At 39.0% G+C, this 23,902-nt stretch overlaps 1 protein-coding gene across 3 annotated transcripts in view; it reads right to left on the bottom strand.

The window, feature by feature from the left end:
• CTNNA3 (catenin alpha 3) overlaps positions 1-23,902 on the bottom strand; it is a 544,923-nt gene that overhangs the window by 493,917 nt on the left and 27,104 nt on the right. For all 3 annotated transcript variants that reach the window (XM_075717289.1, XM_075717292.1, XM_075717291.1), the window contains one exon: positions 14,126-14,245. In XM_075717289.1, the coding sequence (XP_075573404.1) occupies positions 14,126-14,245 (120 nt within the window). The remainder of the gene's footprint in view (positions 1-14,125; positions 14,246-23,902) is intronic.

Consider the following 23,902-nt stretch of genomic DNA (forward strand, 5'->3'; position numbering starts at 1 on the left):
TGCTTTTGGCGTTGTGCAATGCATATGGTATGTCAGGATCTTTACCTCAAGGTCTTATCTAAACATATGATAAAAGAGGATATAGTTTCCAAAGAGAAGGCAGAAAGCTTCTGACTTCACGGACCCTGTCTAATGGCAGAGCTCCAGGTTCAAAATTATCTGGCATAAATACAGTAGAACTAGGTCTATGGAGAAGAGCTTAGCACTTTTATTTGCTGGAAGTGATTCCGGATGAGTCCATGATCCGTTTCCAGTATTCAGAATCTTTCAAACACCACAGTGCATCAGCTTGGGGGCAGACTAGAATGGAAGTCAGGCAGACCACAATCCCATCAATGCATGCAACACCATCATTTTCTAAAAACTAAAACAGCAGATACAATGAAGAAAGCAAACAAAAGCAGAAAAGAAAAATACTATTTGAATGATAGACAGGTGTTGTGATAAATGTACCACACCTGTCAAAACGGTCATTTTCCCTGCAAAAGAGTTTTGCATGTAGCTTCTCTGTTAATTTAATCACATATGCTACACTTAATGTCTTTAATTTTTTTTTAGTACTTTCTCCTGTTCTTTTTTTTCTTTTAAAATAAGACTTATCAGAACTAAACAGAACAGGTTTTGTTTCTGTACACAGAAGATTGCCACAATCACAGAAACTTCCATTATCAAATAACTGACCCTGTTATTTTCAGCCTAATTTAGTTTTTAAGATTGCCCTGGGATAGTTTAGCCGTATCTTGACATGAACACTAAGACATTCCTTCCAAAGTGTGCTGACTGCTTAAAACAAACTACATGTTGGTTCTCATATATATCATGTAAAACCTCCATTGAAAAAGTATTTTTTATGAGGCAAAATCAGAGCCATAAAAGATGAACATGCTCCCCAAGACACACTCCTTGATGTGGCACTTAGAGACATGGTTTAGTGACGGACTTGACAGTGTTAAGTTAAGAGTTGGACTCTATGATCTTAAGGGTCTTTTCCAACCTAAATTATTCTACGATTCCTTCAAATACCTCTCAGCTACTTCTCTCTCCATTCTAAGATACGTTAATGACAACTTCCTGAGATGTGGTTTGAACCACAGGAAACCTAATTTATGCTTAATCTGACTGATGGCTTTTTGAACATGGAGGGATTTGACCTTCCTTGTCTGGTTCTGAGACAAGTTATACAGCACTCAACTCACAACTAGAAGTTCTGTTGCTCCAGTAAGAACAGCCAACGGAATATATTTTGCTCTCCAGGTAGAATGCCACAGTCTAGCAAAAAGGGAAAAATACTAACAGATAATGAACACTGTATAATTTACTCTTTTACAGAAGTGGAAAAGGCATTCAAGAAAACAGGAGGGAGAAGAAAAATATTCCCGACTTTCCTATGCACAGCAGAAGGAGGTCTTAAGACCTGCATAGCCCACAGCCACAAGCCCTGCGTGGTTCTGAGGCACGAGGGCATCAGGCACAGCCATACTTTCCAAGAGGATGTCCCCCACTGAGCACGAGGCTTGAAAGCTCACGCGTTCCCTGGTGACATTTACACTTATCTTTCGACCTTTCTAATGTTTTAGACTTTTCTAATGCAAATGGCTCTTATTGACAACCAGAGAAAACCCATACAAACTTCCATATCCACAGGCACACTTTGAGTTGCCCCAAAATAGCACTTAAAAGAAAAAAAAGAGAGAATTCCTCTGATTGTCTCTCATCCATCTCCCCTCCCCATATTACTGCTGCTTCTTTTCCCTCCCTAATGTCCTCCATCCTAACAGGAGTTTTGCAAAACAGGAAAGATATATATCCAAATGTCTCCAACAAGCAATCCCATTAATTGTCACGTAGCTTCACACATACATGAAACAAGTATTATCTGATCCTGTTAAAGATCAAATTTCTTGGCCAGAATAATTGGAAGGAGAAACAATCACGAACAAGAATTGTGATCAAGTTTGAGGCTGTACTTTGTCTTCTCTTTGTACTGTCAATTCTGTTTACTCTCTCTTCTCTTGGATTCACTGATGCTAGTATTCAGTTCCCTCGTATCTATGAGCAGTTCACAACAATTCAAAGTACTACATTTCTTCCTCTATGACCATACAGAGATTTTTTTTTTTCTTTTAACATCTGTGTCAGTGCCTCTCTATTGCAAATGTCTTGCAGGTTTCAAAAAAATTTACTTTGCCTGTCTATCTGGAAACAGGAAAAGATCAACAGAACAAACACAGCAACTAAGACTCACCTATCAAGTCCATTTTTTTCCTCGGTTGCTAAGCCCACTCTTAATCACTCCTGAACACACAGACTATTTTATTCTCTTCTCTAATAGGTTACTATCTATTCCAAAGATCCAGGATATAATTCATACTGATTTGCAAAGGAGAGAGATGCGTGGTGCTCGCAGCTGTGTATTGGTTAAATTTACATTAGTCCATGCAGAGCTTACTGCTGTTAAATTCTTCCCCAGCAACAGGACTAAGTATAATTAATGGAAATCACCACAAGGGATTTCAGGAGGAACATTATTTCTGAACAAGGAAGGCTAAACAAAATAAACAAGGGAAAAAAGAAAAAAAAAAAGATTGCTCGATATCTCCTGGAACACTTCAAAGAATCTTTATTTTAGCTGGGAGTGTTAAAACATGGGGAATTGTTATAGAGCCTTCTTGATTGTACTATTCTTTGGACTCTTCTAAAAGGTAGAATGCTTTGTGTCTCTCCTGAACACAAAATTATTCAGGAAGGAAATAAAATTACAACTACAGATACTCCAAAAAACCCCAAACAACACACACACACCATCTTGGTACTCTCTGCATAGAACATATCTGTGAAAGAAGTCTACCCATACCACCAACGAAAGATAATTTTTAAAAGTTTTTCCATTATCTCAAAGTGAATTATACAGTAATAGTAATACTGCTGTGTCGTCTTAATGTTCATTCTGAGTACAATTCACATGAATTGTGTGCTGGTAGCGAACAAGGCTAGGCCTTGAAGTAAGAGGCAAGCAATTTCTTTTTAAAACATTTAATTTACTGAAATTGCTCTTGTCCAATTAGAATAGATTCTGACCTTAGCTATATTGGTGTAAGTTTATAACACTATTAACTTCCTGAAACTACTTCAGATTTAAGCCAGTATAAATAAAGTCAGCTCAGAATATAGAAACTAAGTATTGAAGTCAATGAAATAAAATGGAAGGCAGAAGACCTAAGACTAATTCTCAAAACAGTCTCCACAGACCACCTGAGTTACATAGATCTACTGATACTGATTATAACAGAGACATTGGACAAAACAAAGTATTAATTGGAAGCAGGTAGGACAGTATAAAAGAAGTCGCCTGCAAAGTGGATCATTTATGATCCTTGATTATTTCCTCAGTCCAGAAGTTTACTAAAAAGTAATCCTCTATTCAGAGGAGCTTCCATTAATCAGAAAATATGTCATATAAACTTGAAGTATGCCCGGCTCAGATACATTTCTCAAAACACTGCTCTCTTACCATTTCCAATTATTCTCAGAAACTTTGTATACCTCAAAGCCATTTGGCTAACATGGGGATTATCTTACTAGGCACCATAAAATCACCCAGGGTTTTTTCTTAAAATTTATGACTGCTTCTTTGTTATGGAGAGAGTTCACGAATAAGAAGCTGATCATATACAGAATCAATATGATGACAAAATTTGCACTGATTACAGCTCAGATGTGCATCATAAAGTGGACAAGACAAGACACACAGAAACGCAACTTCTGTGTCTTGTTCTGTGTGTATCCTGGACATGCGTAAGGGGCTCAGAGGAGCCCAGCGTATCAGCCCAGAGGCAAACACTGTCAGCTGTCTGATGCACTGTATGCCCAGGAAGCCAGCTGCCTCTCTCTGCAACAAGATCAGCACAATTTTGTATCTGTAAGGAGACGGTATTTAATTACCCCTGTGTTCTGAACAAAGCAGCAGCCTGCAGCCACTGCACTGTGTTGTCTCATCTTTCTCCAGGAAAGGTAGTGTCTCTTCAGCTATAGAAACTCCCTAGGAACCCCATGCAGTATCCCAGAATGCAGATCCACTCTGACTGCCCAGGAACTTCCAGGTGAACTGAGACTGCCATGACTATTATCAGAAGAAAGCAAACCCAGACAACTTTCAGAAAAGATAGTGGAGTGGTTTGCAATTCTTTGTGGTCGTATAAAATATTAGAGCATGCTGGAACTGTTTAAATGTGTTGATTTCCAAAATCCACAGCAAAAGGTGCCTGTTTGACATCAGCATTTAGAGGTATGAAAGTATGCCTTCTATAACTTTAAGGTAAAGAACAGACTTTCTCTCGGTGGCTGGCTGAATTCCACCAAGGTGATTACTTCAGTGTTGTTAGGATTCTAGCTATTACAACTAACAGGCCAGCACACCAAGAACCTTGTATTTAGTTGTTTCCAATCCAATATTTTAAAAAATCATCCATTTAAAGTAATTAATATATTTTGGATCACTAGACACAATGTTAATGCAGCAACACATTGATTTCTCCTGTATTTGTTCATCAGAAGTGCTGGTGACCACTTGTAATTTTAAAATCATCCCAGAGATTTCAAGATTTTTCCCATTTCACAGTGGACCTGAAAAACCTCTGTCAAGAGAAGAGACACATTACCCAGAATTACAAATATCAAACTCACTAGACAATGTTGGCTTAAGCCTCATGAATCAAATAGAACAGGAATTTTAATCTGAATTTGGAGCAAATACTGGTTTTGGGTAGAAGTCAGTCAGTCTGTCCATCTCATGCTCTTCAAAAAAAAAAAAAAAAACAAACATAACTTTTAAATAAAAAAATCCAACCAGCTCCAGCAGTTACCTGTCACACCTAATGACTGCCATTTCAGAGTCTAGGCTCTGTAGCACAGAATTATCCTTTGTGCATTTTAATACACAGATTCATTATTTCACCTTTACTCTGAGCTAAATCATGTAACCTACTTCAGAGCGCTGTATCTGTCCCACCCACAGTCATTCCTCCATATCAGACACTCTTTACTTCTGTCTTCCTTGCAAGTGTGAGGAACTCTAATTATTTTGGCCAGAAAAATTATTATTGAAATAAGGGCAAGTAGCCACTTTGTCAAACCACTCTCTAATCCTAGATTCTCAATTCTCAATTCTCCATTCTCTCATGGTCACTGCATCTTCAGCAGCTCAGAGAATACATTTTTCTTTAAAAATCCTAATCATTAGGCTAGAGAGCCTGATCTTACAGTCTCTGCTCAAGAAAGTCTAATACCACTTTAAAGTCAGCAATAACTTTAAATAAAGGTTTGCCTTAGGAAAGGCTGAAGGAATAAGGCTCACAGACTTAATCAAATTAACTCTAAATCACTTTGCTTCTCTTTCAAGCACTGAATATTTCTGCTTTGAATCCCTGCATCATCCTAAATTTGCACTGTATTTTCTTGATATAAACCAAAGAGAAATAAGTCCAATACTGGCCTGTATGAGAGTGGTTCTCCAGCAGTCTCTCACCTGACCGTTTTTCCATCATTAAAATTCTACTCTGCTACACATCGTCCTGCTTTATTCATCACATTGCCTAATCCACAACATGCTTGCTGACGTTACAGGCAGTTACAACAGCCACAGCCTGAACCATTGGTGGGCACAAATTAAGCTGTAGCAAAAAGGTTTAGCAAGGACACCCCTGTTTGTAGAGCAGCTTGTATCTGAAAGAAATTATCTTTCTCCTTTCCCACATCTTTGATTAGGGCTAAATAATTAAAACATGCACTGCTATGGGTTATACCTGAAGACCAATCAAAAGCTACTATTACTTCAAAAGATGGTACGCTATCTGCGCAATTACATTTTTCACTACTTGTACTTAACCGCCCAGTGAGGTGTTGCTGGAGAGCAGGAGCAGCAGAGTGAAATAAAAGATGTCCACTTTAACCTATCACCTGGAACTCTGCATGGTTCATCACTGAAAATCTGCCTCCCTTTTTCACCATACTTCCTTTCTTCCACCTTAGTCCTTACTTCCTCGGTTGCTATTAGAGCAGTAGATCTGAGCTCTCTTAAAACTGCACTCTACAAGTTCCTGGCTAGGGACCAGCCAATCCTTTTGGTCAACATTTGCAAGCAAAGGGGAAGCAGCAAGGAGAGACTAGTATCTCCACTAACCATAGCATTGAGGGATTGTGGGACAGGAATTTATTAGAATGACATGGGTGATTAGCAGCTGATTAAATCAGGTCAGGGTAATCAGTCACTGTTTTTTAAAAGTGGCCATGGGAGCTCAGCACGTAGCATAGCTTCATCTAGCATCAACATGAAAAAGTTATACTGCTTAACTCTGCTTTACTAGTTATGTCAGCTGTTAAAATACACTTGACAACAACTTTGCACTTTTTTTTTTTTTTTAATAAACTCTCCTGAGAAATCAAAAACTATTAGCCCCAAATGACCTATTCCTTTTAAGGCTCACCTCACTCCTGCTGTATAAAACCACAGTTTTGGTAGCTCCTTGAGAGGGCATTGCCACCTAACAAAATACTGTAATTGTCATATTACCAGTTATTGTTGCATCAGTAAGTACCATTCTCTTTACACTCTGACCCCATTTACATTCCACAAATTCTGGTTTTGTCCTGCATTAGAATAAACATATCATCTGAAGTATCAGTATATTTCATTCAGGGAAAAAACAAAAATCGGTTTCTAGTCTACTGATAGAATAGGGTTCTAATCTGAGCCGCGAAGAGACCACTGAAATAAAATACCCACACATCAGAATTCAAATAGGACACACATATGGTACCATACCAAATGTTCAGGTACAAAATCAGTGGTATTTGCAAGCCCACTGTGGCACGGACTCAAAATTCTTTATCAGCTTTTTAAGTCATGCCCTTTTATCATTACTTACTTAGTTGTTACTGTAATTTAATTCCTAGCTCAAGATCTCATTTCCTTCCCACTGTTATGCTCAATTTTGTATGTTTGTTTGTTTGTTTTTAAATTACCTGGGCACTCTGTGGTTAAACATCATCCATCCTTGGCTCCCAAGACATTGTAGATACATTTATCAGAGACAAGACTAGACTGGAATCTTTCACCCAAACTGAGGACATTTTGGGTGCAGGTAACCAGTAACTCAGTTTCATAGAAACAGCAACAGACTGAACTTTGGAAAGCCCAGGGTTGGGGGGAAGCCTCTTTAGCCCCGTGCTCAAGTCCCAGGCTCCCTACAGGTCCCCTTCTGTTTTCTCAAGAAAGTGAGAAGCAGGTTTAAATAAACCCCACACATCTATCTCAACATCTTTACAGCACCACTGTTTTTATTCCTGAAAAATATATAACTGTTTCAGAACATCCCTTTTTTTTATTATTATTTTATTTCCCTTGTAATATCAAAGTTTTAAAGGGCTTTTTTGCCATGGGCACCTCAGACAACAGTTCGACTCTTCGTATCTTGTAGGCTGAAGGCTTTACATACTAACTATCTATATCCTCCACAGACTATATGAAAGGGGGGAAAGAGATTATTTCTCACAATTCTCACTCTGGATGCAAGATAACCCAGAATTCTGTCCATTTCCCCCAAATTCCAAAGCACTTACACTAGCTCACACAAGAATATTTCAAAGACACACAAGACAGTTATGCTGTTACTTTCATGACTGGATTCTCAGCAGGATTTGAGTGCCTACTGCTCTCTTTTTACATTTGGAAGACAAAAATATACCTCCCTGTTTCTTCAAATGTCATCAATTTATCACAGCTGTGGAAAAAGCAATTAAGGGCAAATGGTTCCTCTTTGAGTTTTGGATACACTTTTATTGGTCCAGAAGAGGAATCCCACCCACTCTTCAGTTTGTCAGTGTTCATACTTGCAGCAGAAATTTCAATTTTTCTAATTAAAATTAGAGTACCCCTTTATAGAAACTTTTAATTACTTACTAAAAATCAACTTCTTGTTATTCCCTCATCACATTGACTAACATCAGGCTGGATTCTGAAGCCATCAGCATCAGGCAGCTTCGGCATTAACCACAGAAAAAGTATCAGGCACTTAACATGCAAATGTGACCAGCTATGCAACTACACTTCCTGGTTTCCCCCATAAGGTTTCTTGTCTATTTTACCTAATTTTGGCATTCAGATTTCTACAAGTAAAAACTGTGCCTACGAGAAGACCAGCAAAACCTTCCTCCTGCTCCTTGTGCAGCTGCACAGTGAGTACACAAGATCTCCATGTCATGAGCCACAGACAAAAAACCCCAGAAGCTGCCAAGCAGTAGGTCAATTTAAAGAAATTCTCCCACCATGTCTCATTTTTTTTCCTTGTCATTTGATTTCTCCTTCCTTCAAACGGTAAAGGCATGACTTTTTCTCAGAGGTCTGGCTTCCATGCACGGATGGAAAAATTGCGCACAGAGAGGTAACGAACTGCTTGCAGCTTAAAATCATGCAAGACAAGCGCTACAGACAGACAAATCCAACTGAAGGGCTTAGCTGTAAAAGTATGGTGCATGCAGTAGCAAAGTTGATGGGGGATACAAAACTCTTCCACCCCACCACCCTGAATACGTAATAAAAAATTGTAAACAAGGGAGTATCAGCACTTTCAGGTGAGCCGAGGAAAGGAAAACCTCCTCATCCATTCAGCAAACCATACAGACACACAGGACAGACAGAAGCCATGGCTAAATAACAGAGCTATGATCATGGAACTATGAAGAAATGTCAGGCGGCTGAAAACAGAATTGTCATAATTTTACACTCTCTTAGCTATTGACACTGATTTGTTGTTTACTTTTTTAAATTAATGCATAAATCAATTATTTTTGTTATACAACATGATAGATAGTTGTTCTTATGTCAAGGGGAGAAAATAAGCTATAATACTGGAAATACAGCCCATAGTCCCCATTTTATAATTCATATTGTGTGACTAAATATTGAAGATGGAAAAGAAAGAAGGCATTTTTAGAAAAGCCTATGGGAATCAAATGCCTACATGCCGTTAAAATTACTCTAAAGTGAAATGCTAGGCTTGCTTGAAAATTCCTAAACAAGAACTCTGAACGCATCCAACCCTGCAGAAGTATAGACAGTGGCAAAGTGGTAAATACAAAAGTAAACAAACTCACCCATTTATTAATCCAGTATGGCAATTCAAAAGACATAATTCTGCCTTTACCCTCAAATAAAAAACCAAATGTACCGTCATTCTTAAGTCTAGAAAAAAAAATTATGAATTCTCATTCAAATTCATTGAACAGCACAAGCCTTAAAAATTTCCATAATAATTCCTGCCCTTTGATTTGCATCTCAGTCACTGCACATCTTTTAGAAAGGCATGGATTATGGATAGAAAGGCTACAAGCAGTAATTAATGTACTGCACCTCTTAACTAAGCCATCTCAGTAGTTAATTGTCAAAAACATTCATTTGCTTTCTGGTTTGAACTTTTCTGACTTCCATTCATTGGATCTTGTCATACTTCTGTGTACTAGAATAAAGATTTAGTTAAGCACCTCTATTTGTGATATTTCTAAGCCATAACCTTTTCCAGATAAGCTACAATGACAGAGCTCCTTAAGTTTTTCATCATAATGCTTGTTTTCTTGACAACAAATAATTCACCTCTACCCTGAACTCCCTCCACTTTTCAATCTACTTTTTAAAGTGTTTGTCACATAATAAGCCTGCCAGTTGATAGGTGATAATCTCTTTTGAAAACTTGGCTCCAGTTTCTAGAGTAGATCACTTTGGTGAACAAATCTCATGCTCAACACAATGCCATCTTAAAAAGCAAAGTGAACAATCAAAGGTAGAGAATAAAAGTGCACTTACTCCATTTTAACAAAGAGAAATACCATTTGACTGTAGAAACAAGTCTTCATTCCAAAATTAAAAATTTCTAAATGTAAATTTGACCTGTGTGATCATGAAGACAACTGCAGTACTGATAACGATGGACTGCTCTGAAGTAAAACAGGTTAAGGGCTCTGCTCCAGCTCCTGGAAGCATTATTTCCCCTAAGCAAAGTAAATTACTGTGTACCCCATAAATGTCTCTGATACAGCCCTTAACTCCTTCAGTTTCTAACACAACTTCTTAAAACATTTCTAAGTACAACAATCATCAGGAAGCAATTCTAAAAAGACTTTAAAATGGAATAATCAAAATGGTTTCACATAGATTCAGTCCTTCAACACACAATTACCTTGAGGGGATACAATCAAAATCAAATAAGTAAACCTTAAATTAGCATAACTTTACAATAGGATACTGCTTTTGTGTGTGTTCACATACTAAAGTTCTGTTGTCAACTGTTAGATTACCACATTGCCGGACACTTCTAGGCAAAAACTAAGTGTCTTTGAATTACAGCCAGCACTACTACAGGCATCCTAAAGGCATTGTTAACGCTAAGAGCAGCAGCAATAATTTTTCAGTTTGACAGGTGCTAGATACTGCTGAATTTGATTATAATTCCATTTTTCTTGTAGCTATTGCCCAACACTCCTGAAATGACCTTACAGTAAGATCATTATAATGAAAGGCCCTAAACCAGTACTGTTCCAGCTGAACAATATATGGACAACTTCCCTTCAATAGGAACAAGGTCCTATATAAGAAAAAAGGAAATGTGCACCTACTACTGTATCCCAAGAAGAGTGTTGCGATCTATCACTAAGATCCCAAAGTGCTTTACCATTTTGTCCTATCTCATTTCCCCTGGAAATATTCACATTGCAGATGTGTTAATATTTAGGCTGATACAAAACAACGCTCAGTGTAAAGCTTACTTAACTCTTATTGGAAGCATTCCAATAAGTCACAGAGCAAGAGAATAGGTTTACTACTCATTGTGGCATGGAGCTATTGATTTTTAGTCAAATTTCAGACAGTCAGTATCAAGGAAATTAAAAGCTTGTTTTAATTCAAAGGAATTGCCAGCCTATCTCCTGGACAAGAAAGAAAAACTACATTTCTTGGAGACAGGTATCTCTTATAAGGCTTCAAAATGGCAGACTGGCTATAAACTGACATTCTCCACCCAAACGAATTTCTCTAGTGGATGCAACCCATCCCTAGAAACATGCAGCCTACATTCCACTGTTGAGTATAGATGTGTTGTTTGTATTTTATCTTCATCTGGCTCAAGTTAAACGTACTTCCAACTAATTTGGCGAATAAGCCATCTCTCTCAGAAAAGTATGGCAAGTCTGTAGAGATGGAGATGTGTGTTCCACCAACCAACAGTAAGAAGGAAAGCTCTGACACGCAGCAATATATTTGAGAGCAGACTTGAATATGGTGGGAGTTCATCGCAGACAGCAACGGTAATTAGACTTGGAATATAGATGCAATTCAATATTTCATACTATGTTTGGGACACAGAAGAATGGCAAAGAGCATCATTCAGGCTTCTTGACCACAGTACTAGGCGGCATCCACACAGTTCAGCTTTGCAACATTAAAGTCTCTAACTCCAAGAACTGCTCATCTTCCTCCTCTGTAATCACCAAAGAATTTAGCCACCCTGACCAGTTCCATGCCAGCTCATACATACACTCAGCCTATTTGCAAAATTAGAACCTGAAAGCTCTGAGAAGAAAACCGACATACGCTAACAACTTTGGGGTTTTTGTATAAAGCAAGCCAGAACTGAATTCTTGACCTCACTGCCCATTTTAAAGAGATATTTCTGTTGGCAATCTGCTGGCCCTCTGAAAACTCAAGATCTTCTATCCCATTCCGAAAACTGCCAGTTAAAAATGATTTGCCTCCTGTATACTTCTACCACTCATAGAAGTTTGGTCTATATTTATAAACCAGAGTCAACGCAGGTCATTTTAAACACCCTTTAAAAAGCACAGTTTTGATTTCCCATCTGTCCTGTAAACTTCAACAGTGAAGAATTACATTGCTATATTGCACCTCATCTCTCATATCTAAAAAATAAGGACAGAAGCAGATAACTATATTTCATTCAAAAGCAATATTCATTACTTAGACTACATAGAACACTTACTTCACCATGAATGGATTCATTCTGTATACAATTGTTTGTCTCCAAACAGATGGTAGTGACTCAACATTTTGCCAGTGGGGCTATGAATATACCCTTAATCTAATAAGAGAGCATGTAAGTTGTCATCAACTAGATGCGCATGCTCCACAAACTCGGATACAAACGTCACAAACTCAGAACAGCTTCAGTCCCAATCCAGGTCTGTGCTTTACTTACTGCACAGTAATCAAACTAAATCTTAATCTTTCATGGACAGATCACTTCCTTCCCAAAACAGCACCCAATTCAAAGCATCTTCCATAATAGACAGACATGGCAGCTTTTCAAATCCTTTACTGCAGATTCTCCAAGCAAGTTCTATTGAGATGAAAATCTCAGTATCAAAACCAGGTAAAATAGTACTCAACAGAACCGTAAGACTACTACTGGTCAGGTATACAATACAAATTAACTAAGACACAGAGAACATCTCTGATCTCCTTCATTTGTTTTTGCTTTGGGGGTTGAGCTTTGGTTTGTTTTTTTTTTTAATAATTTCAGCCTTTGCTTAGTTTATTTTCTTAATAGCATTGTATAAAATTTTAGAAAGATTCAACCACAGAGGAGAAGATAGAATGGCCTATCTTCTGTTCTGTGTCTGAAAGCAGGAAGTGATTTTATACCTAATACTCCTTTAGTACCTCCAAATGCAAAAGCTTCTGCCAACACAGTTAAATATAGAGCAGAAACAGCATGGGGACATATATGCATGCTTGATATTAAACAAGGATGTTGAGATTCTCCAAATGACTTGCAAGTGCAAAGGGTTGAGATGAGAAGGGTAGTGAAGATCTGAAAGAGGAGAAAATATGCCCTGCTCAAGGTGAAATGCAGTATGTTATTGAAGCATATTCAGAGTCTGCTAGAGAACCAGACATGTATCACTTGAAATAACAAGGAATTTTGTGAAGAGTGAGAATTCAGACTAGAGAAAGCTACTCCCAATGAAAGTATGATGGTAGCCTGAGAAGTAATTATAGAAGTTACACTTCCCTGGCTCAGAAATGCTCTCCAAGCCCTTACAGATGTGACATTTATTATGTTTGACATAATTATGAGATCAGATAACATAAACCCACATTAGCTGCCAGTTAAAACACTGTCTTTTGGTTGCTCGCAGCCCCATGTCAAAGGGCACAAAGAACTATGCTATAGCGCTACCAGAATAACAGCTCCACCACACTGAAACTCACCCAAGCCAATTGCTCCCTGACCTCCTTATTTCAAGAATCAAGTATTCATGTGTTCAGATACCATCTGTCCCTGAGCCCTTTCCTAATTTTTAACTATCAATTACTGATATAAACAACTGTAAGTGATGTGCCCCCGAGCAAATGAAGTGTTTGACAACACTGACACCAAGCGACAGAATGCAGAAAAATATAAACCAAAACAACCCCCACATAGAAATGTTAAGGCATTTCATCAGTATGCTCTGAAAGAAGCAGTGTCTTATTTTACCAAGAACACAAAAAAAGAAGTGCAGACCTATTATGAGAGCTGACATTTTCACAGAAGCCGTGCGTAAGTGACAGAAAGTATGTCCAACGTTAAACACATGTTAACAATTTAACCTTGATCTTGCAAGCATGAGTCAAAGACTGTACACTTCAAAGCTTTATGCAATCTAGTCTTGTAAATTCATTTCTAAAGATGAAAAAAAAAGTGGTTTGCATGCACAGTCATTATCTGATTCCATTAACTTATGTGGATTTAGTTCATTTTTCAAGTCAAAAAACACAAACAGTACTTTTATGCCCTTTAATGAAAAAAAAAAAAATTGTTACGTGTCAATGAAAAGTTTAATAGTCTGCCAAGTCTCACTCACTTGCTTTATCTATCTTTCTCTCTTTTGAGAAATCAAAAACCATGCAGTCCAACATCATATGCATTAAATAGAATTGTCACCCCTCCTACTGGCTTACCTGATGACATTACACAAAGCATAAAACCCTATTGGTAGAAAAATAACTCTATCAAACACATCAGCTTTACCACCCACCATGTTTACGCACAGTATTCTATGTCTTCCATGTTCTTACCTGCTGACGTTTGTATGCCAAATAATCAAGATTTTCCAGATCTTTTCGAAACTTCTGGTACGTTTTCTGTAGATCAGATTTACTGGATACATTTCTTAAAGATTCGAATGTTCTTTGAAACTGTAAGAAAAAACAAATACTGGCATTCACACAGTTGCTGTATTTTTTGCCGTGTTAGGATTTTATTCTAATAAATAGTAATAATGTTATGGAGCTGTGTTACCTCTTGAGTATACCACCTTCTAGGCATTCCTACAATTTTGTTTTGAAATCAGTCCCAGAATCCAAAGCATAGTACATACACCCCATTTAATTAAATTAAATCCTCTAACTTCATAGGTCACACTTGCATAAGACAAAACACTAGCAATCAACACAATCTCTAAAGGTTAGTTCTTTTTCTATGCCATGTTACAGGATGGAATATATTCACATAAATTTAATTTTTTTTCAACTAACAAAAGCACATGCAACTTCACAGAGGCCATGAACTCATTCTATCAAACATTACAGTACATCTTATATGTAACAGCGTACTCCTTATCAAGTTCATTTACTTAAGAGTAATTTGCAAGACCAGATACTCACCTTAGGCAATGTGCTCACATTCTGTATGAAAGCTATGACAACATAAATTATACTTTGTTAAAGATCTTACTTTTAAATTTGAAACTTCTTTCACACATACACTATTATTAAAAATAGTACTGGTATTTTTCAGAGAGATGAACAATACCAACCCAGCTGTAGGGAACTGTAAACAGAAAGGCTAAGGTTTGTGCAAAAGGAGAATGGGAGCTACAGCTTCCTTGCTACCTTCAGGAAATCATGAACCTTCTCTTACTTCCTCTGTTTCCCTGTCTGTAAATCTTCTTTACCTCACAGCTGTAAAGCTGTGAGTAGTTTAGAAATATTTTGTTATCACAGCGGTTACCACCAGAAGCGAGCCTGGAAGAACTACACGTCCTCTAAATCCATCCAACAGGCCCTGTAGATGAAGTACCTACTGTAAGCTTGCCTGTGGTACTGATGTCCAGGGAATCAGGCAAAAGACCAAAAGAAATGGAGCGCTTTCCAATCAATTCTGGAAAACCAAGCACTTCAGTAGGAACTACAGAGCACATTTCTCTATACCTTTGCTAAAACTACAGTCACTGAATTGGAAAAATGAACCATAGCAGTAGAAGAAAGAAAAAAAAAAACCAAACACTCCACTCATCTGCAGTCCCTCTTTAAAAAGCTGACAACAGAATTGACAGCTAGTGCTGACCATGGATATAGACTGCTCCATCGTGTGACTCATTCTGTGGGCATTTGACTGAGATCAAGCCCAAGTTGTATACGCTGATGAACCGCCACTAGGTAATTCCTCTTTGGGGATAATAAGCAGCTACAGTGGATTTCAGCTGACGATTTACAGCAAGACAGATACATCCTGGAATCTTCAGGCAAGTTAGCACTTCTTGTTTGCCATGTTGCAGCTTTTATTTCACTCTCACTGCTCTCATAACCAAGCAGCAAGTTAAGGCAATGTTTATATCTGTTTGTAATTTATCTCACTACACCTCATTCAGCACCACTAGAAGTTAACTGGAGACTTTCTAGTTGCATTTGAAACGTTTGCTATCAAAAAATAAAAGAAAGCTTTCTCACCCAAAGTGTACTTTACTGAATTCTGTAACAACATGGGTGACAGAACATAAATGCTAAGACAAAACCACAAGACTCTCTATTCTTTTTTGTTTGACATTATTGTCTTTCATCTGTTGTAGGATCTGTTGTTTTCAGATTTTATCTCTGCTGCAGAATTGCTCTGAAAGCCTTGAATTTGCAGTGCTTGCTTTCACCAGTTCCCACTCGCAGGTATCCCTGTTAGGTGGAAGCAATTTAATTACAACATCTGCAAGCAAGACCTGAGTAGAGTTTAAGCTGACCAAAAGCTATCCATAGTGCTCCCTCTTTATAAGTGTGTAAGAAACTGCTCATAATATATCTGTACAAGTTCATCATATACCCTCAGCTCCAAACCATGACACACTTCTCCAGAAATTACCCCAAAGCTGCTGCACCCTGTTATGGGATTGAGCAATACAGGGAAAAGGTCTCTAATGATTCCCAAACTCACTAAGTGGACATAAGGTAGTCTTTTTTTGAGCTTTTTTTTTTTCTTTCTCTTAAAATCAGCAACATATTAGACTACAATACAGTTGTACAGTTGTAGAATGATCATCATCCTCTTAAGGATGTACTTAATCCCATAGCTTCAATTCTTCCTTTGGCAGTAACTCTACTAGCAAGCTCACTCACTTCCTTATGCCCTGAAGCAACTCAAACATTAATAATGCATTTTGATCTCTGGAAAGAGATATAAGAACCAGCATATGAGGATGAGTAAATACAAACCAAATGCGTAATTACAAGAGTAATATACTTCAATAAAATAGATGGGTAATGGCCAGGACATCCACTTAGAAGTAGTCTGTCTTTAGATGCAAGGGAAAAACACTTTTTTAAAATCTAACTCAAAAGTAAATAAAAAACAAATAAGAAATTTTAAGAAAACATATATATGTTCTATTCACTGCTATCAACAGGAAATCAGAATAATCTGCCTTGGACATACAAAGGTTATCAGAACATGTTTTAAACTTAAAACCACATCTGGACCTTTCTGTATCATTCTGCTATCAGTGTGAACCACCATTTTTGGGCGAATGGCAAGAAAACCTCTCTCACCGATACACTTACTGTCTAGAGGTAAAAAGAAATACTAATACTCCAGAAGTTCCCCCCCCCCCCGCCCCCACCCAATAACCAAATGTAAATAATCATAAAAGATCCACAGAAGCTCTTTTTTGCCTGTTACTTTTTCAAAGTACTTTGAACATAGTTTCTGGAAGTTGGGAAGTAGCATTCCTTTACTACTTTTGCTCTCTGTTGCCCTACTGGGTAACCACCTGGACTGATTGTTCCTCTGAGGAAAGCTGGACCACAAGTAGAGAAGAAATCATACAACAGAATCATAGAATCATTTAGGTTGGAAAAGACCTTTAAGACCATCAAGTCCAACCATTAACCTAGCACGGCAAAGTCCACCACTAAACCACGTCCCTAAGCACCACATCTACACATCTTTTAAATACCTCCAGGGATGGTGACTCAACCACTTCCCTGGGCAGCCTGGTCCAATGCTTGATAACCCTTTTGGTGAAGAAATTTTTCCTAACATCCAATCTAAGCCTCCCCTGGTGCAACTTGAGGCCTCTTGTTCTATTGCTTGTTACTTGGGAGAAGAGATCAACACCCACCTTGCTACACCCTCCTCTCAGGCAGCTGTAGAGAGTGACAAGGTCTCCCCTCAGCCTCCTTTTCTCCAGGCTAAACAACCCCAGCTCCCTCAGCCACTCCTCATAAAACTCTGTGCTCCAGACCCTTCACCAGCTTCGTTGCCCTTCTTTGGACATGCTGCAGCACCTCAATGTCTTTCTCATAATGAGGGACTCAAAACTGACCACAGTATTTGAGGTGCAACCTCACCAGTCCCGAGTACAGGGGGGCAATCACTTCCATAGTCCTGCTGCTGGCCATGCTATTTCTGATACAAGCCAGGATGCTGTTGGCCTTCTTGGCCACCTGGGCACACTGCTGGCTCATGTTCAGCCGGCTGTCGACCAACACCCCCAGGTCCTTTTCCACCGGGCAGCTTTCCAGACACTCTTCCCCAAGCCTGCAGCGTTGCATGGGGTTGTTGTGACCCAAGTGCAAGACCCAGCACCGAGCCTTGCTGAACCTCACACAACTGGCATTGGGCCCATCGATCCAGCCTGCCCAGGTCCCTCTGCAGGGCCATCCTACCCTCCAGCAGATCGACACTCCCACCCAGTTTGGTGTCATCTGCAAACTTACTGAGGGTGCACTCGATCCCCTCATCCAGATCATTGATAAAGACATTAAACAGAACTGGCCCCAACACAGAGCCCTGGGGAACACCACTTGTGACCAGCCACCAACTGGAGTTAACTCCGTTCACCACCACTCTCTGGCTCAGCCGTCCAGCCAGTTTTTTACCCAGCAAAGCGCATGCCCATCCAAGCCATGAGCAGCCAGTTTCTCCAGGAGAACGCTGTGGGAAACAGTGTCAAAGGCTTTACTGAAGTCCAGGCAGACAACAACCATGGCCTTTCCCTTGTCCATTGAGTACATCACCTTGTCATAGAAGGAGATCACATTAGTCAAGCAGGACCTGCCTTTCATAAACCCACGCCGACTGGGCCTGATCACCTGGTTGTCCTGTACGTGCTGTGTAAGGCGTTAGGTACCTCAGCCTTCTCCTCATCCTTCGTCACCATGTTTCCTCCCCATCCAGTAAAGGATGGAGATTCTCCTTAGCCCTCCTTTTGTTCCTAATGTATTCATAGAAACATTTTTTGTTGTCTTTTATGGCAGTAGCCAGATTAAGTTCTAGTTTGGCCCTTCAAATTTTCTCCCTGCATAACCTCATGACATCCTTGTCATCCTCCCGAGTTGTCTGCCCCTTCTTCCAAAGGTCATCAACTCTCCTTTTTTTCCTGAGTTCCAGCCAAAGCTCTCTGTTCAGCCAGGCTGGTCTTCTCACCTGCCGGCTCGTCTTTCAGCACATGGGGATGGCCTGCTCCTGAGCCTTTAAGATTTCCTTCTTGAAGAATGTCCAGCCTTCCTGGATTCCTCTGCCCTTCAGGACCACGTCCCAAGGGACTCTGTCAACCAGGCTCCTAAACAGGCCAAAGTCTGCCCTCTGGAAGTCCAAGGTAGCTGTTCTGCTGACCCCGCTCCTTACTTCTCTGAGAATCAGAAACCCTATCATTTCATGATTGCTGTGCCCAAGATGGCCTCCAACTGTCACATCACCCACAAGTCCTTCTCTGTTCACAAACAGCAGGTCACCTTCCCTAGCTGGCTCGCTCGCTGACTTTTTGGTTTTTTCCTCCACTACCCATCTACCTATTTTCAGGAACCTTGGAACTTCTGCTCTTCTGTCATATGTAATAGAAATGAGGCAATGAGTTCAAAGAGAAGAGGCTGAGGCATAAACAGAGTGGTTGCATAGTGTTTCAACAGGAAACCATACTAAAATTTTTATACTACTTAAGTTAAAATTTACTATGATTGATCTTCATTCAAATGCAGTTTCTCACCACCCGCTGACAGATGTCCAGCCAGTCCGCAAGCAGCAATCGCTGCCCCCCGGCCAACTCCCCCCGGTTTCTATACTGAGCATGATGTTAGATGGTATGGAATAGCCCTTTGGCCAGTTTGAGTCAGCTGCCCCCTCCCAGCTTCTTGGGCACCTGGCAGAGCATTGAAAGCTAAAAAGTTCTTGACTAGTATAAACACTACTTAGCAACAACTAAAACATCAGTGTGTCGTCAACATTATTCTCATCCTAAATCCAAACTACAGCACTGTGCCAGCTACTAGGAAGAAAATTAACTCTATCCCAGCTGAAACCAGGACAGAGAAATGGCTCTTTTCTGGTTCATCTAGAGCTACAGAAGTGAAAGAGTATTTGTCTTCCAGAATTATCAGTATTACCATATTCCACTGTGCAGGGCAGCAAAATAGCACTGAACTATTTTATCCATTTGTGAACTATTTCTCTTCATTTTTATATGGGTTAATAGGAGTTGAATTAAGGACAAGAAGCAAATTTTATTTCCATTCTGACATAACAAAGCTGTTCATTAAAAAATATCTTCCTGTTTTAAGAACATACTGCTTCTTTAAAAGACTAAATTATACTAAATGTGCTATTTTAAATCACCAGGAGATGTGGTTGGGGGGAAAAAAACAAAACAAAACAAAACAGCATTCAAAACATCTCTTAAAATCCAATTACTGAACACACATACTTATGAGAAAATAGTTGCTCCCCAGTATTTTGCTGTAGTGGAATGGGCAACCCGCCTCTTCGGAGAGGTTTATGGAGAGTACGTCACACAGGTTTTTCCATTCAGAAAACATCAGATGATTTTGGTCTCATTTTAAGGAGGTCTGAAGACATGCATTTTGATGATAAAAGCTGATACTGTTTGTTTTGCATGCATTTCCTCATTTTTGCCCCCCAAAGCAAGAGCGATTTATAAATAAATTTCTCTACATCAGAATGATCTGTGCATGCTTGAGATACAAATAATTGTTGATCAGACAAGCCACTCTACATTACGACTTCATTACTATACTACCAATAAATAATCTGCCAAGAGAAACTGATTTTCCAATGTTATTTTACCAGCCTAGAATTTGCCTTCCAAGATTAGCGCTCACAGAAGGAAATTTCAGAGCATCACTTCCATATTATTCTCTTATAATCACTGCACTTCAGTGTTAAGTAAGTGTTGCTGTAGAAGCAAGACACAGTAATAACTACTCAGAAGGAAACAATTTAGCAATGATCTTTCTTTCCTGATGTGTTCAAAGAGAGTCTACTGCAATTGAGTCCTAGTTGCTGATTGGAGCATGCAGGCATTTACACAGTCCAAATAATAATTTAAAATAGATGTCTACTTTTCTAATATCCCACCTTCCAAATTTCCCAAAATAATTTTCAAACTTCATCACCAGACATAATACAGATTTCTCAAACTCAGTTATACTTCTGGCAACCTCATGCATTCCGTGCTAACCTATGCTACAAACCACCTTTGTATCACAGATCTCCCCAAGCATTATGCTTACAACTTACTTCATTTGGAAATGATCTCAGAACTTTGCAATTATTTATTTTTATGAAAAATTAGTATATAAGTATCTTTCATACTATGTATGTTAAACCAAACCTGAAAAATTCCATCTTAAAGAAAGCCTTATCCATTCAAAATAAGCCCTATTTCTTTCACTCCCCCTCCCCTATACCTGGGTTATGCAAACAGTTTGTATAAAGCTTCGGACCAAGTTGAGTCCAGATAAAATTGCTTTCATCACTATTTTCTCCTGGTTTGTGTAACTGACAGGTTGCTGCTTGTATTCTCTCATCATCTCAGGGATACAAACAGATGCCACTCTTGTATAAGGCAGCTTTTCGCAGCTTTAGGAATCTCCTTAACTCTTTTTCTTAATTCATAATTTTAAAAAGTTTATATCCTCCCTTCCCAGGTCTGTCTACCCATCCCTACATGCACAGTTTTCAAGAGATGTCAAAACTCGCTCCCTCCCAGGCAGTAGTTTTAAGAGGCAACTTATTCCCTCCTGTTGCTTTCTCCCTCTCTTTTTATTTTTTTTTTTTATTTTGCACTAGAGTGCAGTAGATGGGCATGATTTTCCTTTGCTATTGTGAGCAATGACTCTATTAAAAAGCCAGCAGCTGAGCAGTAGGGAGGAAGGCTGTGTATTTATCTGCCTTGCCACGACTAAGGGTGAGGGTCTGCTCCTACTGTACTCTAAATCATGCAGACACTCTGGAAGAAATGGAAATAATCCTCTCAAATCTACCAAGCATGCTTTGCTCATGGAGACCCTTCTAGGATACTAGGTAGGACAGGAAACAGTGAAAGACAGCAGACAGGGTGCCTGCAGCAGAAGCAAAACTAGAAAGCTCCTGAGAAGTAGAAATTCCTGAGGGAGCTGACCCACACCTAAGTCTTAGAAGTGACAGTAAAGAAAAGTTTTCAATACACATAAAGATGACACTGAAGAGTCTATTGCAGACACGAATCTGCTGAGAATTACTGAACTAGAAATAAGACTGAAGGGAAGGCTCTACACTGCAACGAAGCAAGAATTGGATTTGTTTTCAAACCTTTTCACTGAAGTGTGTTTTTAACCCAGCAATTGTGTTTTTCTCTTGGAAATACAGCCACTGTATTCCATTTGGTTTTCTTGTGCTCTGGTACAACAGGCTCAGGAGCCTTCAGGCTTGCTCACTTCAAAGACATTCTGGAACAGTAGTACCCAAAGCTGGCCAATTAGGGTCCCTTCAAAGCCATGTTTCTGACTGGCAGGAAAAGGATAATGCTCTTTTTTTTCAGCGATTCCCATGCTAAGACCAAAACCAGATATTATATAAACAGAACTGCAGTGACTGGGGAGTCTGTTCCTTAGCAACAGTTTGTTAGAAGAGAGTCATTAAGAATATGGCTGTTTCAAGGGAAGCCCTAGGGGTTGTAAAGCCACCAGTCATAAGGGAGTACAAAGCAGCAGTCAAGAGGCCACTATAGCAAGAACAGAAGCGGATCCAGGTTCCTGTCTTGCTCAAAAAGATGTTCACTTTGAAAAGCCCAACTCTTAAAAGTAATTCTTCAGGAGCTGCTTTTCCTCTGTCATTTATTGCACATTACAGACTGCTGCAGAATTTGCAGAGTGCAATGATAAACATCGTAGTCCTGATTACAAACAACTGCATCCCACAGGGCATATACTGACCTCAGACTGGTAGCAAGAATCCATTTCTGCTGGTTAATGAGAAAATAAATGAGTATGAACCAAAGGAGAAGCCAAATCCTCTCCCAAAGACTCCTGTCATCTTCTTAGCACCCCTTAGTTTCAGAGATTTCTCCTGCCATGGGAGCGACCCGTGCCCACCAAAGGGAAGGTGGGAAGATTCTGATCTTTTTCAGTTTCACAACCTGCCCCTGTACCCCCAGGGTAGTGTACATTCTTTTTTCCCCTTTTTCCATTTTTTAATGTTTTACTGCACGATACCACAATACCAAAAACAGTCAGAAGGTAATGTGGGAACCAAGTCAAATTCTAGTTTAAGCAGTTATGCGAGTCGAACCAAATGCCTAAATCTGAAGCATAAGTAAGCCTGAGATGACTTACCTCTCTTCTTCTATGTAACCATACTGTTTTTCTCCTGATCAAAACATTTTTAATGCTGATGAATACTCTGCAGGGAAGAGAGGAACAGACAGCACTATGCCAACAGGGCCCACGTTCACAAGTTGTTTCTTACCTGTAGCCATTCTCATTTTTTTTTCCTGGCAAGAGTTTTAAATAACTCTAAGCAAGCATTTTATAAAGATCACGCTGTCTGAGGCATTCATGAAAAATATGAAGACTTAAACAGTAAATCTACAAACATGACAAGAAGGGAAAAAAGGCATATAAAACATGTTGGCTCAGCATGATCTGAAATAGATTAGAGAAAGACAGACTGCCAATGCGCTTTGAATGAAATTCTCAGAACTTGTTACCTTCTTGCTGTTCTCCTCTGATCAATAAATTCAAGCAATTCCATTACTCTGTTAATTCACTTAATTAAATAATATCGAGCATTACTAACCATAATGAATGAGGCTGGTAATACAGTGTTGAATCAAAGAGTGCAATACATGATACAGCCCTTCGTCTGACTACATTTTTCACAACTCAGTTTTTTGATTAGAGACTTCAAACTTAAAAATAAGTATGGAAACTCAGATATGGACAGCTACTTATTTAAACTCTTCCCTGTTTAAAAAAAAATTAAGTTGTTTAAAGAAGCAAAACCTTTCTTGTCAGTGTGATGTACTTTATTTTCTCAGTCAACTCTAAAATGAGCTTGATGTTCGCACTGCACCATCATACTCTTATAAGGTGGTAAATTCCACAAATGGCTAGAAGTGTACTGTGCCAGAATATGATCAGTCACTGAGAATTTGTACTGGCTTCTAATATGCATAATTTGATACACACTTTGCTGGGTGAAGATTCTATAGAATCCATAGAACAACCGAAATTCTCTCCACTTTATTAGGGAAATTTCAAAAAAGCTACTCTCATGTTCACAAAGGTATGGGTTTGGAGATTTGGAGTAAAATT

This window comes from Pelecanus crispus, chromosome 10 (assembly GCF_030463565.1).
Source record: "Pelecanus crispus isolate bPelCri1 chromosome 10, bPelCri1.pri, whole genome shotgun sequence".
Taxonomy (NCBI): Eukaryota; Metazoa; Chordata; class Aves; order Pelecaniformes; family Pelecanidae; genus Pelecanus; species Pelecanus crispus.